We start from the raw sequence: 17,503 nt of genomic DNA on the forward strand, positions 1-17,503 counted from the left end.
AAATAATTAGTTCGGCGTGAATGGTTTATTGTTTAGAAGCATAAGTCTCGGTGTGTAGACCATTGGAGGATCCTTACAAGTAATTAACTTTTATTTTATTCTCCCGATTCAACGTTCAGAAATTGCTACCCCAAGAAACGTACTGAAGAAAACCATTTTTAATTTGGCGTAGTAGTTGTTGGATTTATATAAAATGAGAACATGGTTTTCCATGTTCTTGGTGCAAAATAGTATCACTCTGCCAACCAATTTTTAAGTATTTCCCTCGTAAGGAGTATATTCCTCTACACCAACACATGTTTAATTAATAAGTTCTTTTTTTTCTTTCTTTTCTTTTTTTTGTTCGTACAAGAAAGTTTCTCTTGCATTTTTCCCCCAAGAAACTGAGAATTTATGAGAGTGATTTACGTACGGACCCCAAAACTTATGAAAAATACAAAATTTTGATTTATAAGTGAAAATTACAAAGAAAGTCGGTCAACCAGTTTTTTTATTTATTTTTTCAAAATTGCCTCTCGATCCTCAAGACATCCTTGAACAGAATTTTATTTTATTTCTTTTTCAACTTTTTTTGCTAGTAAGGCAATACCCTACTAACCAAAAAACAGTAAAACAAATCAAAATTCAGACCGAAGAAGATTTAGAAACAAAAAAAAGAAGGAGTTGATCAACCTTCTTTATAATTTCTACCTATAAATAGATCATTTTCTATTTTTTTAGAAAAATTAGGCTCCGTATGTAAATCACTCAATTAATGATCTTACAAGTATGGCACTCTCTTTTTCTTCAAAATTAATCTATATTGCCTATGCCATTCGAGAATCTTATTGGCATTGGATGATCTAGATCGTTTGTCCATAAATTAGTATTGAAAAATGTAGGTTGATGCATAACAATCAGCCCCTACAACAAGTGATCGGACACCCCAACTGCACACTTGACTTGGTTGCGTTGCTTGGTTTTGATCGATCTGTAGCCCAGTTGCACCTTGGCTTTGACCAGGTGCACCCTCGGGTTCACTTGAGGGGTCAACTAGCTTGTCCCAATCAATTGCATTATTAGTTATAATACATTATTAGTTATAATAATATAGAAAAGAAGATATGGGGAAGGATCTAAAGGGTCCTTATAAGAGAGAGAAACTGAAAGGTGGAAGTAATTAGACTCAGGGGTTTTGAGTTGCAGAGAGCAAGAAAGGAGGAAGACACTCTAGTAGAAGGGAGAAAAAATGAAGTTGTTCAGTTTGGCATTGGTTTTGTGCTTCTTCTTCTCTCTCTTCGCCTTCTCTCTCCTCAGGCCGCACTCTTGCCCGGCGCCCAACGGTAAGATGTGATTAGTCTCAGAGCCCAGATTTTTCCCTTTTTTTTTCTTTTTCTTTTTCTCCTGAATGTTGAATCTGAACCACTTCTTGAGTTATATTTGACATGAAAGAATTCGAAATTCATGGTACTAGTGTATAGAAGCTGGCCATCACTGTAAATAGTGGATTACCATTAGGAACTGAGGCTCAGCTTTGTAGTCCTTGTTCAGAATGGATGGTGGATGCTCCATCATCTGCAACATACGCCCTGTGTATCGTTTGCCGTGATCTTGCTTTGACACAATATGCCTTTTTTTATGAACATTTTCATGAATGAGAATCTATACAATATGATAAAGACTACGTAATATCATGGTTCGTTACTATAATCACCATCATGTGAAATGATGGACGGTGATATTGAGAGGGCGGGCCCAGTCGTACAAAGCAAGATACGCCCCTCGGAAGTTCCCCCTATTTCCACCGCTGTCCATCATTTGAGTGGAGGGTAACAAATCTCATATCTCAATAAAAACGCCCTCGTTACCACATGAATATTCTCCGGTGGATTACTTTAGGTCCGTGCATTCGGTTTTAGTACACTACACATTTAAAAATTATTAAAATTGAAATTTTTTGTTGTTTGCTTATTTTATTGGAGTTACTATATTTGTTTTGAACCAGATTTTATTGGAGTTACTATAGTTTTCTATATACTAAAATGTAATATACACATATGCATGACCGATAATAATATAAAGAGATTCTATACGTACGACCATTTACTTTAGGTAAAAAAAAAATCACAACCATTTTTAGCCATTTGATGTGAAATCTAACTACATTGAAGTGTGTGACAATATTCAAAGAGTTTTATTTTGGACATAGTGCCCATCCAATGACGCATCATCAACCTCCTGATTTCATGTTTAACGGTCAATTATGATTGTGTTCCTTTCAATGTTTTTGGTATTTTTGAAAGGCTGATAGTCTTTGTTCATTTGTTTTAGTGGGATCGTTGAATCTAAAGGTACCCAAGAGGGCTGGGCTCAATATGGCGACGAAGGACGTCCAGATTTCTGAATCAGGTAATTACACGGGATCCTTATTCCCAGAAAAACCCTTTTCAATTTACAACGATATTCAGGTAAGCAATGCAAAAATTGTTTTCTATTTTACTGAAAATTCATCGTGAGTCCATAGGCTCATGTATTCACTCTAGCTTTGAAGGGTTTAGGGCTCAAAATGTATCCTAAATCACTATTTTTACTTAGGGTGTCGTTTCTATAAGGGTACAAACTTAAACAATCCAATTAAGGCGCACGTCTAAATTTTATAAAAATTCTCAGCATTATCTAAAAATCCATTTTTATATCTAATTATAAAATTTTAAATTTAAAAAATGGTCAAAATCAAGTAGATCTCTATACACATATGATAATCTTGAAAATGGACGATCTAGATAATGTGCTTCAAGATGCACCATTTTTGAGAAAAATCTTTTTCTTTTTCATATTCATACATCTCAATGTCAAGATGATGAATTAGAGGATTTTTTAATATTAAAATAATATTTTTCGATGGATTTCTTAGGTGCATTTTTAATTCTACATTTTAAGGTTGTAACATTATATAAACTTTTTCTTTTTACTTGTTCTCGAATTTTGAGCCCTAAAAATAGTGATGATCTCATTATCTTTGAAGAATTGGAATTAATGGCCCAAAAGAATAAGATAGACCATTTTTAAGAGGCCAAAATCATATTTTTTTTAGATTCATTATCATGGTGTTTGATAAAATGATCATGTTAATTCATCTTCATCATCATCATCATCATTTTAGCTTTTTTCCTATTAATTAGAGTCGGCTACATTGATCCTGGTTCTTCATTCTGCTATATTAAAGGCCACATCCTCGGTGAGGCCATAAGTCCCCAGATTGAAATTGATCATGTTAATTATTGTATCCAAATCCAACTGCAAAAGGAAGGGTTGTGTGCTTCTATATATGGTGGGCGACTGAATCCAAATCCAAGACTGTGTGTATTGAAATTAGAAAGAGACTATTTACTTTTAATACAAGCAGGTCACAATTATTATTGTCCATTAAATTTCAAATCGTGTGGTTTTGTGTCATTATCTAAAATTGTGATACACCCAAGGCATCCAATTTGGTATCTAATAGCTAGTAGCAATTGTGAGGTCCTCGTAACACAGATATATAATCTAATAACTATAATTTTGTTGCGCATCTTTATTTCGTGGGAAAGTGAAACATTAAGTCAAACAGTGATTTGTTGTTTTTGGGCAAGTTCATTATTATAATTTTTGGTTAAGTGACAAACATTGATTTGCTGCCCACCTTTTTCCTTTTTTTTTTTTTTTTTATTGCTTATTTTTTCTAGAGGGCATCTTGTCGATAAATTTCTGCATAAGATGATATTTAGAGTGCAATAAATCTTCATAGTGAACCTATATATTCAAAACGCACTTACACAAAATGCCCTTAATTTGGCCGTGTTTGAAATTTTGTCTTACCTCTTGCTTGCTTATTCTACAAACCAAATTTCCTACTTTTCAAAAAACTAAACTGCATGTGCCACAACTAATATGTAACGTAATAAAATCATTGACTGAAATACCGCTTCTTTTAGAAATTTCACTTTACTTACTCAAATGATTATTCTTGATTAATTTTCTAATATTTAAATGTAGGGATACAAAACTGTCCATGGATTTGGAGCCATTTGATGGGTCTCCTGCATTTTTATAATCATCATTAATTAATGGCTTTTCAATACCTTCTTGCAATTCTTAAGTGGGAAAATATAATATAATCATGAGAACTATGGAAGTCATCATACTCGCCAGCGTTTAAAAGTCGTCTATCCAATTTAGGAATCATTAGAGACCATTCCAATTCCTCAGCTGTATCCAAAATTGGGCGGTTCTGCGAGAATAAGTCGGTTTTTTCAGGGAATGAAGCGATTTAGCCTAATTCCAATAATTGTTTTATTTTGCTATTATTTATATTTTTTTAATTTTCAATCTTTTATTTTTTTATTTACTAATCTCATCTATATGAGATAGCTGGCCCTGCCCACACTATGTGCACGAGGTAAGTATGCCTTGCTCTATATATTAAATTGATATGATTAGGGAATATTATTCATCTAGTGAAACGTTTAAGGGAAGGGAAAAGAGCTTCTTACGGTCTTTATCGATCTAGATATTATATCGACTTGGTGGGAGATATATACAAAGAGCGAATTAGTGTGTGAACAACTAATGGATAGACGAGTGAGTTAAGCTCTTATCTCTTTGTTTTAGTTATGGACAGCTTAACTAGGCACCTACAATATGAGATACCATGATGTATTTTTTATGCAGACAATATAGTTTTGATTGATGAGACCCGAAGCGGCATCAACACAAAGTCGAAACTTTGGAGGGATACTCTAGAATCTAAAGTTTTAAAATTTCCCAAACTAAGATGGAATATATCAAGTTTAATAATTACACGAGTAGAAACAAGGAAGTAATTAAGATTGATGGTCACAAAATATAAAAAAAAAACACACTTACGGTGTCTTGGGTCGATAATTTAGAAAAATTGAAAGATTCAAGAAGATATTGCAAATAGAATTAGAGTTAGGTGGGCGAAACAAAGATGTGCAACTAGAGCTTTCTTTTAAGCTAACTGTTGGGCAGTCAATAACCAACATACTCATAGAATGAGTGTAGTTGAGATGAGGATGTTGAGGTGGATGAGTGGCAAGACAAGAAAGGTTAGAATTCAAAATGAATACATTCGACTAAACTTAAGTGTGACTTCAAGAGAAGATAAGGTCAGAGAAAGTAGACTTAGGTGGGATGATCATATGCAGTGCATATCTAATATAATACTTATTTGGAGGTGTAAGTTGTTCAAATGGAAGGCTAAAAAATGACAAGAGGTAGGTCAACAAAGATATGGTTGGAAGTCGTGAGCCTCATTGAGGATATGATCCTTGATAGAATAAAATAGTGACCCAGCTTTCATGTAGCCGACTCCAAATACTTGAAAAGAGGTTATGTTGATGATATGAGTAGTGAACGATTTGTTATTGTACCTTACCTCCCAATGTCTATCCCAACGCCCTATTTAGGATTAAGTCTTTTAGCAAGGTAGGTATCAATCCAAATTATGGGTCTTGTGGAGATTTCTAGTATTGGTTGGCATCATCCACAGTACCTCACTGATCTCAAGGGAGGAGTGAGCCACGGCGTGATCACATGAAAGCATTTGCTTTATTTATTCCTTTCTCACAATTCATATTTTCGTCTCTGTCAATATCCTAAATACTCTCCATGTTATGTCTTTGTTTTCTACTTCTCTTACACATTCCTCTAATATATTTTACATAATTGTTCTTTGTCTTTCACGAGTTTGATTATTGGATACATCAGAGCAATAATATATTATTATGTATAAAATTCGAACATGGCTTTTTCTTGCCTACCAGGAGCTTTTTGCTTGCAACTATTTACATTCCACTAAGAGAGAAACTACACAACAATAGAAATTAGGAAAATATTATTTAAGGGCTCCAACTTTGTATAAGCTAAATGAGCATGTTGTGCACGAGGGGATTCTAACAATCCTCCAATGTACAATCTATACTGTCTATACTCATTGTTTTTTTCTGTTAAGAGTAACATGGTTTTACTCAGGGACTTCAATACATACAAGTATCATTCGATAAAATAACTTGAATTTTGATATATGATAACATTATGGTTTCTTCATAGTTGCTACCATAGATCTATTGAGTTATATTTTAAACTTCATTTTAACAATGAAATGAATGTAATGGTCAACAAGCATTGTGAAATGAAATAGGTTATCATTTTTTACACGTTTTATGTAAAATAATGAAAATCTATAGTGCATCATCGTTTCTTTAGAAATCTCGTCTTAGATTTTATCTTTAAGAAATTTTAGCAATTGCTGGTAATTATTTTAAAGCCAAATTGCCCAAAAAGGCCGATCCACATATCTGAATCGCTGATCCGTTAATCCAGAATAGTTTCCCAAACGACCAATTCTCCGAATGAACTGAGTTTTCAAACATTGCTAAGCACTATCATTGACATGATGAGCGGATTTGGAGAGGGTGGGAACTACTGATTCCGAGTCTCGCTCTTTTCTCCATCACCATTCATGATGAATTTTTTTAGACTATGATGACCCTATCGATTATGATTTAAGCATTTCAGGAAGTCCGTTATTTTCCCTTGTAATCAAAAGTGAAAATTTTGCAGGTAGTCCAGCTCAAGAGGATGAGGATGACGAAGACGAAGATAGCAAACCTATATGCCATGTATCTAACCCAAGATCAGAGTACTGTGAAATCTTAGGAGATATAAGAATTCACCCCAACTCATCCACCCTCTTCTTCATCACCCCTCCTGCACCTGCCGAAGAAAGAAAATCATGGAAGATCCGACCTTATGCTCGCAAAGCCGACCCTATTGCAATGCAAGCTGTAAAGGAGATATCCATTAAGCGTCGAGACACTGCTGAAGAAACCCCAGATTGCTCAATAAACCACACTTCTCCAGCCATAGTCTTCTCAATCGGGAGTTACACAGGTAACCTCTTCCATGACTTCACTGATGTGCTTGTTCCCCTGTTCTTGACATCTCGTCACTACCATGGCCATGTCCACTTCCTAGTCTCAGACATTAAACCATGGTGGATCAGTAAATATAGTGCTATCCTGTCTCACCTCTCTAACCGTGTTGTTATCGACTTGGATCATGACAAAAGCACACATTGTTTTCCAAAAGCGCAAGTTGGTCTTGAATTTCACAAGGAATTTGGAGCAGATCCTCAAATGACCCCAGAGAAATACTCCATAAGGGACTTCATGGCACTACTAAGAGAAGTTTATTCACTAGGGAGAAAAAATATAAGCTCAAACAAAATCGAGAAGAGAGCGATGAATGTTCTTCCAGCCAAGATTAGCACAATATCAAATGGGTCCCTCATAAAAAGGAAACCAAGGCTCTTGATCATATACAGGAAAAGGACGAGGAAATTCCTAAACTTTCCTGAAATAGTGGAATTGGCAAAGTCAGTAGGCTACGATGTGGTAATCGGGGATGCCGAGTTCGGTACAAACATGACTGGGTACGCAGGTTTAGTGAATTCATGTGATGTGATGATGGGTGTTCATGGAGCTGGCCTAACAAACATGGTTTTTTTACCTTTGGGGGCTGTGGTGATTCAAATTATCCCCCTTGGAGGGCTACAGTGGGTGGGTAGGACTAGCTTTGGGGAACCTGCCCATGATATGAAGTTACACTACATCGAGTACCAAATCCAACAAGAGGAGAGCTCACTCATAGAAGAATATCCACATAACGATCCCGTATTGGTCGATCCTGCTTCCATACATAAACATGATTGGCTTTCCCTTAGGTCTATCTACCTTGAAAAACAAAATGTGAAGCTTGATTTGGGTAGGTTTAAGAGGGTTTTACAAGATGCCCTACATATTCTTTACGAACAAGATCGAGGACACATTTTTGAAATGTCAGCTATCCAATCCAATTCTTCATGAGCATGCATATTCATCAGCCATAAAACTTTTGGGGATTAAGCTACTTGTTCTTTGAAGACATTGGGTCGATGGGTCGTGCTCCTAGGCCTACATTCCAGCTTCTCACAATACTTTAGCCAAAGTGTTCGATGAATTCCTATGAGTCCAATTCATTATGATTACGAGTGATGATGATTTTTGAGAGGGAGGTTTGTATGGTGACTGGGTCTTTGCCTCAGACCCTAAAATTTGAGTAGTGCTTGGGTGGGTTGGTGAAGTACAAATGTTGCATTTGTTGGTTTATTTTTTAGTAGGTAGAGTTAGAGTGTAATTTTAGAAAAATTATGAAAAGGTTATTGCACCTATGCCATCTTGCGTGTGTGAGGATCATGTATGTGCTCTTTTATGTTTTGGTTTTTTTCCTTGGACTGCAAATTGTGCATCTTACATAGAAAGGCAATGTCAACTTATTTTTTTTTCTTCATTAAGAGTTTGAAACTCGGCTCGAGGCTTTGGACATGGCCCTGGCCTGAGGCAAATTACTCGGGAGAGTCCAAGTGGACTCGCCATGTATTTACATTCCTAAACAGGCAATAAATTTTTTTTAAGAAGATTTGTTAAAAATAAAGAATAGTAGAAACTAAACTGAATCATGAAGAGCACTAAAAGTCTAAAAATACGAAGAATAAAATGTGAAACATTGAAAATTTTGAAAAAAAAATTTATATCTGAAAATAATTCAGAAAATTCTAGAAAGGACAAAACATAAAAATAGAGCAAATCGTAGAAAATTTTCAGGAATCAGTGTCAGGCCCCTTGTGCGTGATATTTGTTTTTTTCCAACCCCAATTTGAAAGGCAGAAAACCAGAGAATGACACGCGCACACTAAAGAAAAAGAAAAGAAACCAAATTTCACTTAAGAAAATGAAAGAACCCTTACCAGTGTTGGGAGGGTTCAACAATTTTAACTCCCAAGGGGAATATGGCCCTACCTTGCTCTCTTTCGAGAGAAGAGCACTATGCCTCAATTCCAAGGCCAATGGGCTTTCCAATGCAATAATTTGATCCACGAGAAATGGGTTTTCTTGAGTTCAATTTCTAATTATTTTTGCACATATTTTTTGGCAAACTTCGGATACAGGATTTGGGCTTGGGCAGTTATGAAATTTTTGTAATTGTTTCTCACATTAGTGTTGGATCAGAGTTCGGACCCAAAGTGGATCCAAAGTTTTCTTTCTCTAAGCTTAGATTACTCAATTTCCCAAGTCTCTAATCTTTCACTCTCTCTCTCTAATCCCCTTCCAAATAAAGAGAGAAGGGGTATTTATTGAACTCTCTTGATACAAACATGGATGGAGGCTCAAAAGTTCGGATGATAGGTGAATGAAAAATCAATTTTCATCCCGTCCTTTGCAAAACGGGTTAAGTTGTTATGCCTATGGTTGAGAAAATATCAGCATTTACCATTGGAAAGCTTCCGTTTTCATATCTTCCCCAAGTCCACTTATCTGATTACCTTTCCACCAATTTTTTGTTGTTTTGGCCTAATACAATAATGAGTAATGACATTATAGGGCCCTCTCTTACCCATGTCTATAGGACCCTAAAGAATTACCATTAAACTTTGTACGAATCTCTAAAAAAGTTATGACATGAATGTGGGATTTGGCTTTTTTAGAGATCCGTGTCAAATTTAATGGTGATCCTTTGAGGTCCTACACGAATGGATGGGGAAAGGTCCTATATGATCATTTTTCTAGAATAATAACACATTATTCAAAAAGCATTTTGCAACAAATTTGGATAAAAATTCCAAGATTTGAAAAAGTGATTATTTTTAAGAATTTAAAGCAAAATTTTTTTTAACGTCTTCTTATTTCATCATTTATTTCTCAGTTTTGCTCGATCTTACTCCACAAAGCAAGAAATCAAATTTGTAGCTTTTAGCAATAAATCACTATTAAAAAATTCAAAATTAAAGGAGCTATTCCCATGTTTCAAATTTCGACAATCCCATTCTTTTAGTCGCTTTTAACCATCAATTCGCTCTTCAATCTTGACATACAACCACCAATAGGTTACATTGATTCAGTGGATTTAGGATCATATATGTAAAATTTCAGCTCAAAACTCCCAATAGATTACAGAAATCGGTAAAAAACTGAGCCTAGGATATATGGACTGCAATTCATGAATAATATGTTTCTGTTCTTTCTTATTCAATTGGGTATTGATCCATGAAAGGAACCCATTGATTTTTTATAAGTATATATATATATATATAGTGATGATCATGTGAGTCCATGACAGACGAGCGTGCTAAAGGACCCATAGTTTCCACTATTAGATCTAGAGCCAATCTTGGTATACATGTTAGGTTACCTGGTGAACTGGTCAACCGGTAAACCATTAAAAATACATAGCATGACATGGAATAAGAACCCCCAACCATGTCGCATCGATGCCTCCTGCTGTTTCTAGTAGCCTGCCTGCAGGGACCAAGATAGAGAAGAGAGAGAAAGGGCACCAAGCTTGAAAGACCAAAAACCCCATAAAAATGCCACTCTCTCTTCTCTCTCTTATCAATTCCAAACATCACAAAACAAAAGCTTTTTCATGAGGCTAGAATCACATAGTCTTTATCATTTCTCTTTCTCTTTTTTCTTGGGGAAAATCATTTATCTCTTTTTACCATTAACCATTATTTACAAGAAGCACCAATCTATGACAAGAAACTGTTAATACACAAATGGTTGGTCACAAATTATAATTTAACAAATTATATGTACACTAAAAATCTATCTCAACAGTAAAAGTTTTATCAATGGAACTTGTCCTCTTCTTCCTTAATTCAAGTTTTATCAATGGAACTTATGCTTTTATTTTTTGAAAAAATGATGCTACAAATTGCAAGTTTACATCTCAACTTCAATATCCAGAATCTCAATCCTCCCATAGTGGAGGAGGACTAGTAAGAGGCAATAGAACACTAGAAGTTCACGCATCCCACTAGAGAGCAACTCTTTAGAACTTGAAAAATTTAATTCAAAATCCCTCCCTTCTTTCATATACTTATGAGCCCATTTATGGAAAGAAGAGAACAAAAACGGGGGGAGGGGGAGGGGGGGGCGTGCGTGGGGTTGGCATTTTTTAGTTACCCTTCTCTCTAGATGGGTAGCCTTTGGTGAGTCCGGCCTTTGCCCCAGTTGGCTAGCACAATACTCTCGAGAAATTTTCACAAACAACAGCAGTTAGGGTGCTGCAAAAATCTTGAGACAACCTTGGCATTTAACATCGATGAAAATGGAATGGGACACTGAACGAGACCCTTCCTTCCTTTTCAATTCCACGTCTGGGTGGAGCAAATCATCCATAACTTTTTTTCTCCTCCTTTATTTCAAATTTTTCTCTTGTCCTTAGCTTTATTTCCCGTACATTCCCTCCTCTATTTTAGATTTTCTCTCAACCTTATTCCCTTTTTTCTCCCATCCTTACTAACTTTTTTTCACCTTGGATTACTATTTTATTTCTAAGTTCTGGACCTTTCTCTCTCTTCTTCGCTCTCTCTCTCTCTGTCAAGTGGCACTAGAAAATAGGGAGCAAGGGATTTTTGGGTCATTCCACAGAGCAACTTGTTTGTCAAGTCTCTTGACCCCTATCTCGAGGAATGTCTTGATCCAATGGACAATTCCCAAGCTCCCATAAGGCATTATGTGTAGGAGGATCTCATACGATCCTTTCCCATATATATATATATATATATATATATATATATATAGTAATGATCTTATAAGACCCTCTCACACCTATGTGTGTAGGACTCCAAAAGATTATCATTAAGTTTGGCACAGATCTCTAAAAAAGTTTTCACATAGGTGTGGGATTTGACTTTTCTAGATATCTATGCTAAATTTAATGGTGATCCTTTGTGTGGGAGGGTCTCATAGGTTCATTACTATATATATATATATATATATATATAAACACTACACTATGCGTATAGATGAAGTTCTACAGTGCTTTACCTACGGCTTATCATTTTTCAAAGTTGATTAGCCAGTCACATATGTATAATAGTATTTGAATTTTAATAATATCTTTTCAAATCATAATGATTTGAAATTTTATAGGTGTGTACGATTTTGTGAGGCGCACCTGAAAAAAATATAAAAGCAATAATTTGGATGATAAAAATAGCCTAAAATATCCCTATGAAGTATATGGGGTATTTGTTTTTGATATTTTTATATTAGTTTTTTAATCTTTTATTTTGGTAAGAGTTGGTCATACATACGCACGCATCGAGTATTAGAAATCTCTGACTGGTAAAATAATTATTAAATTCAAAAAGTACCAGACAACCATGAATGTATGATGGACTTTGGACGTTGATGAGTAGTCGGTCCATGATCGCATCGTAGCTAAGGGCCCAGCCCGAGATCCCTTTTTCGAAAAATCGTGTGCCTACGCGTGCATGTATGTGTGACTTGTGTGCGATGTGCTGATAGGAACCAATTAAATGAGGAAGATTTTGGTAGTGAGGAGTTAGGCACCTACCTTGCGCGGTTGAGGTCGTGGACACGCTCGGGCTTTGTGAGGCCTCTTGGATCACTATTGAAAGCCCCTCGGCCTCTCGGCATGGTTTGAACCTTGCTCCCTTATTCTCACGCACGCTTCGTATGTGTGCCTGGGGTAGAGAGCCCTTGGTTTGCCCTTTGGATGGTTTCAAGTGATAGGCTTAGGAGGGTAGCTCAAGTTTTAGATGGGAATACAAGAGGATGGGTGAGAGAAAAAGATATAAGAAATAGAAGGTAAGAAGGAAAAAGGGGAGGATAAGAGAATAACGAAAAGTGAAGAGAGAAGAGAGAAGAGAGAAGAGGAGTATGAGGTGAAGAGAGAAAAAAAGTGGGAAGAGAGAAGAATATAATTTACCAATTTGCAGCTTTCCGACCTTACCTCCCCTAGGGGATATTATCAGGAGCCTATTGAAAAGGTACTAGGCAGAAGGCCTCAGTACCTTGGCAGATTCTTAAGGTCATGAGATATTGGCCGGGTTGAACCCAACTGTAAATATGCCTCAAAAGAGCCTCCTTGGGAGGGATATAGTGGAGAAAAAGAGAGACAAGAGTGAAGAGATTTAAAAAACAAGTAGAAGAGAGAAAAGGAGAAGAGAGAAAGGGAAAGAGAAGAGGAAGAAAGGAGAGAGTTGTTTGAACATATTTTTCAGCACCTTGGGTCCCTGATGAGGAATAACAGAGAAGCCGATCAATAAAGCCCTGACATACAGTGTAACTTTCGACAGTCTCAGAATTTCCCCAAAAAGAGTTAGAATCTTCCTAAGGACTTTAAAAGGCCACCTGCCAAGTTTCATCGTAATCCGACATTTAGAAGGCAATGCAGACAAAGAAACAATTTCAGAAAAATTAGCCTCTAGCACCCTGAAACGGACTCTGTATCAATAACTCTATTTTCGGTGCGTCAAATCACTGTGGGCCACTATTATTGGATTCGGCATGGTCGAAAATCCCTAGGGGTCGAGTTTCAGCTTTAACGAACGTTCCAGGATAAAGTTATGGGTGAAACATTAAAAAAGCGTAGGCCACACGATATTCCCATGCGAACTCGTTGCACCAATCTCCATTAAAGGAGATTGGTTTGCACAGTTATAAGCATGAACTTCGGAGACCCATATCTCCCTCGTTACATGTAAGATCACACTTAAATTTTGCATGCGTGTTTGTCTCATCAAGGCGAGCGTTTTGATATGTGGTACGTCCTGTGATAATGTCCGAGCAGGGAGAAAAACTAGAGACAAGTTGGAGATTCGTGAAGATAGTTGCAAGAAATTCAGCAGCAACGTGTCTCACTGGAGCGGCCATATCATGAGTCTCGCACAACGGATCGACATGAGGCTAGTGCCATTGCGTGCATAAGGTACAAGGCTACATCTAGGCTGAAACTTGCACTTGATGAACGGTCGGATTTCATGCGCGAAGCCGATAAAGTTGCTGTAAATTTCGGCCGCCAAATTCAAATTCTGACCAAAAACCCAAGATGGAAAAATCTTCGTTTGGGCACAAAATCAAGCTGCGTTTGTTGCAACGCGACCGTGACGGCATGCTCAGTGCAATTCAGTGAAGAAATCAAAGAAAACATCAAGAAACAAGAACACTATCAATCGAAAGTTTTCAACATTCATACAAATTTGAAGTTGCATGATCGTGGCCTAAAAACACGATCTGTGATTTGAAGTTTGTACCAAATCGATCGTCATACTGAGCCCAACAAGAAAGCAATCATCTTTTTGCCATGCGGGAGCGGGAGCAATCCCGAATCATCCATGGAAGATCACACACGTTTTAGAGCAGCAGCATGGACTGTTTTGGGATTTTGTGAATTGTTGGGAAGGGGCAAAACGTCATTTTTGCCCATTTTTAAAATTTATTTTAATTCAAATAAATTGTAATTATCATCAATTAAGGTTAATTTTGATTAATCCACCCATGTTTGGGCAAAAATCTATATATATCACGTGATATCATTGTACAAGGTACCCTGTTTTAGCTTAATAAAATTGTTATCTTTCTTCATTGTGGGTCACGTTTTTGGAGCGAGAGAAAGGAGAGATAAGTTTTTGGGTCGGTAACCTTGGGCTTAAGATAACTTTCCTCTTTCTCTCTTCTCACATTCTCTCATTCTCTCTTCTCTCTCTTCTTTTTGTCATTCTTCTCTTTCTCTCTCTTATCTTTCTCTCTCTTCTCTTTCTCTCTCATTTCTCTCTTCTCTTTCTCTCTCTTTCTCTCTCCTCTCCTCTTTCATGGATGGCGGAACCCATCGTCGTCCATTGGGGACACACTATCCTATCGTTTGATCGTTCTTGTTTCACCATCCTTTCTTTTTATTCATGCTCACTATACACACACCTGTCTTCAGGGTTGCTTAACCCCTTTATCCGAGTTGGGGGTTTCATAATCCCCGTACTCGAGTGTCTTCATCGGGAACAGGTTCTGCGAACCTCGTTCCTGACCTTCCTTCTGAGCATTAACCTAATGTCATGCTATCAGGTCCTGACCTGGATTGACGTGAGGATGGACCAAAAAGTCCCTCACTCCCTACCTCCTTGCAATGGTAGATCCTCTGCCAACGCACCTTGCATTGGTGGCACACATTCCACCACACACACCACGCACCCTACTACCGGCAACTCACTTGACAGTCCCACTGCTCAGGGCAGCCCGAAGGCCGCCCTTCCCTCTCCCGCAACTGATAGTTCATCTGTCGTCGCTCCTGTGGGTCGTAGTGAGGCGACCTCCTATCACCGTGGGCCCCTATAACAGGATACTTGACACCAGGAGGAGGCGGCTCTGAAGCCACCCCCTCACACACACCCACCAAAGCTAGTGGACCATCCATTTGAGCTACCACTCGAGGCAACCCTCAGGTTATCACGGGCCCTATCAGGATTCGGGTCTTCATGAACCGAGCCCTGCATCTCTTTTGCATGAGCATCGCACCACCCGGGGTGACCCTCATGATACCTCGGGACACTATCAGGGTTTGGCTCTTCTAGGACTCGGCACTGAACACCCCTTGCATATGCACTGCATCGCTCGGGGCAGCCTTGTCGCTGGGTCTACCTGAGCACACGAGGGTGAACGTCTTAGTACCCCTTCCTGATCTATGTCTGTTCACTCTGTGAGGGATAGTCACACGGGCATTCCGTCACACACACTTGCTCACGGCACCAGGCCTCTTAAGGCTAGACACACTACTCGAGCTCGGGTTGACCACTAGGTCACCGAAGTCCTTCGGCAGAGCGCACACACGCACCAATCCCATTGCCCACTCTAGGCACACCTTTGCACTGTACACACACGCATGAATCTAGCACTCCACCCAGTCTTAAGGAAAATCACGTGAATGGGTTGGAAGAACAATTCACCTTTGCTCGACCACAGTTCTACCTGGCCATGTGGAAGGGAGATCATGGTCGGGCCCGAAAATGCAGTCGGGAGACCGAGACATTGAAGGCCTAGCATAAGGGTAAAGGAAAGAAAGTGATTGAAGACTTCCCTTTCAATGATGAGAAGCCTTCCTCCCCTGTCATTCCCCTTGATGCGGATGATGCTGGAAAAGCATGGCGTGAGGTCAACACCAAAAAGATTGATCGGGGCATCAAGAAGCCGGTTATCTATTTAGTTCCAAGCTTGACTCTGGGCCAAGGAGAGTCTCCAGACGGGGCAAAGAGCCACTTTGACCCAGTGACCCCATCAATCCTGAGCCAGTTCAGTCATCACCTGAACAAACTCCTGAGCCCCTTTCAAGTCGGGGCACCGAGAGCAATGGCATCTTTGAGTAGATTGAACTCGAGGCAACTCATGGCCCCGAACCAGTTTCCCCTAGACTCTTATTAAGTAGGGAAGTACCGCTGCAAGGCAGTCCCAGTGTCACAAATGAGATGGAAGTCGAACCCACCGAGGGCATTGCTCATGATCCCTTGGTGGTGGAAAGTTTGAACCACGAAAGGACTGGTCTTCTTCCCATAATGCAAGAGAATGATCTACCAGCTACCCCCAAGTTCAGCCTCGACATCCCAGCTTCCCAAGATGAAACTGAAAAGAGAACTGGAACTGTTGAGTTGCTTCAAAGGACTGAAAAACTCATGTTGAGATTGATCTCATAAACAAGAATGAGACTCTGCCGTCATTTACCCTATCACGACTTTCATCGAAATTCTTCCTAGAATCTCGGAGAAGTGATGGACTTCCGTCCCCTCTAGAGGGTTCTAATGATGTGGCCTCCTTCACCCCCTCTCATCCAGATATTCTTATATTTTATGAGAGTTCGTCACTCTCATTTGAGGAAAGCCACTCCCCAGTTCTGGATGGGAAGAGCTACACTCCCTTGTTAGCAATCCCATTGAAATGGCTCCTCCATGCCCTGAAGGCACCATGATTCATCGTAAAGCCAACTGCATGCTTCCCCCATGTCATGCATGTTGCATGTGTGCTCTTGACAAAGATAGTACGACCTCATTCTATAAGGGTTTCACATTCCCATTTGGTGATGAAGAGCTCAATTCTGATGGGGCGACATCTCTCGTCCTCATGCATCCAATGACTCCTACCTCTGATAAGAGCTCGTCACTCTCATTCGAGGAAAATCATTTCTTAATAGAGGATGAGATGGACAGCATTCCTTTCGCTGACCACCTCAATGAAATCGCTCCTCCAACTCCTACGTATGGCCTCCATGTCTTGATGACGTCATGAGTCCTTATGAGGCTGATCACGTGTTCGCCGCGTGTCTTGAAAAATTCTTCCCCAATGATGATCAAGTGACCTCACTGTCTTGTGAGAGTTTCAGATTCTCATTAGATGACGAGGATACCCAAGCCTCCAAAGATGAAGCGAACTTGAAGAAGGCTCAATGACCTTCATTAATAATGTTGTCAAAGTAACGACAATTGAGCTTATGGTCGAGAACTCCATTGAGTATTAGGCATGTGGTGAGCAAACATTATTGGAGCGTACTGCCTTGACCAAAAAGAAGATTTTGAGGCAATTAGCGCCAAATCCTCCGTTATCCCTTTGCTTCCCAATGGTGAGCAACCCAA

The 17,503-nt window shown here is 38.6% G+C and overlaps 1 protein-coding gene across 1 annotated transcript; it reads left to right on the plus strand.

The window, feature by feature from the left end:
- Positions 1-219: 219 nt before the first annotated feature.
- LOC18433847 (alpha-1,3-arabinosyltransferase XAT2) lies at positions 220-8,256 on the plus strand. Its single transcript, XM_020666968.2, has 3 exons — positions 220-1,322; positions 2,311-2,388; positions 6,604-8,256. The coding sequence occupies exons 1-3, from the start codon at positions 1,229-1,231 to the stop codon at positions 7,905-7,907; spliced, it is 1,476 nt and encodes a 491-aa protein (XP_020522627.1). The 5' UTR covers positions 220-1,228; the 3' UTR covers positions 7,908-8,256.
- The last annotated feature ends 9,247 nt before the right edge of the window (positions 8,257-17,503 follow it).

The sequence above is a fragment of the Amborella trichopoda genome, chromosome 13 (assembly GCF_054954075.1).
Source record: "Amborella trichopoda isolate Santa Cruz 75 chromosome 13, AtrichopodaSantaCruz75HAP2 v2.0, whole genome shotgun sequence".
Taxonomy (NCBI): domain Eukaryota; kingdom Viridiplantae; phylum Streptophyta; class Magnoliopsida; order Amborellales; family Amborellaceae; genus Amborella; species Amborella trichopoda.

Bases quoted from the DNA above. Each gene is read 5' to 3' on its own strand.
- LOC18433847 (XM_020666968.2), top strand. From the start codon at position 1,229: ATGAAGTTGTTCAGTTTGGCATTGGTTTTGTGCTTCTTCTTCTCTCTC. The intron at 1,323-2,310 runs GTAAGATGTGAT...CATTTGTTTTAG, and splicing joins CTCTTGCCCGGCGCCCAACG to TGGGATCGTTGAATCTAAAG. The intron at 2,389-6,603 runs GTAATTACACGG...AAAATTTTGCAG, and splicing joins CGTCCAGATTTCTGAATCAG to GTAGTCCAGCTCAAGAGGAT.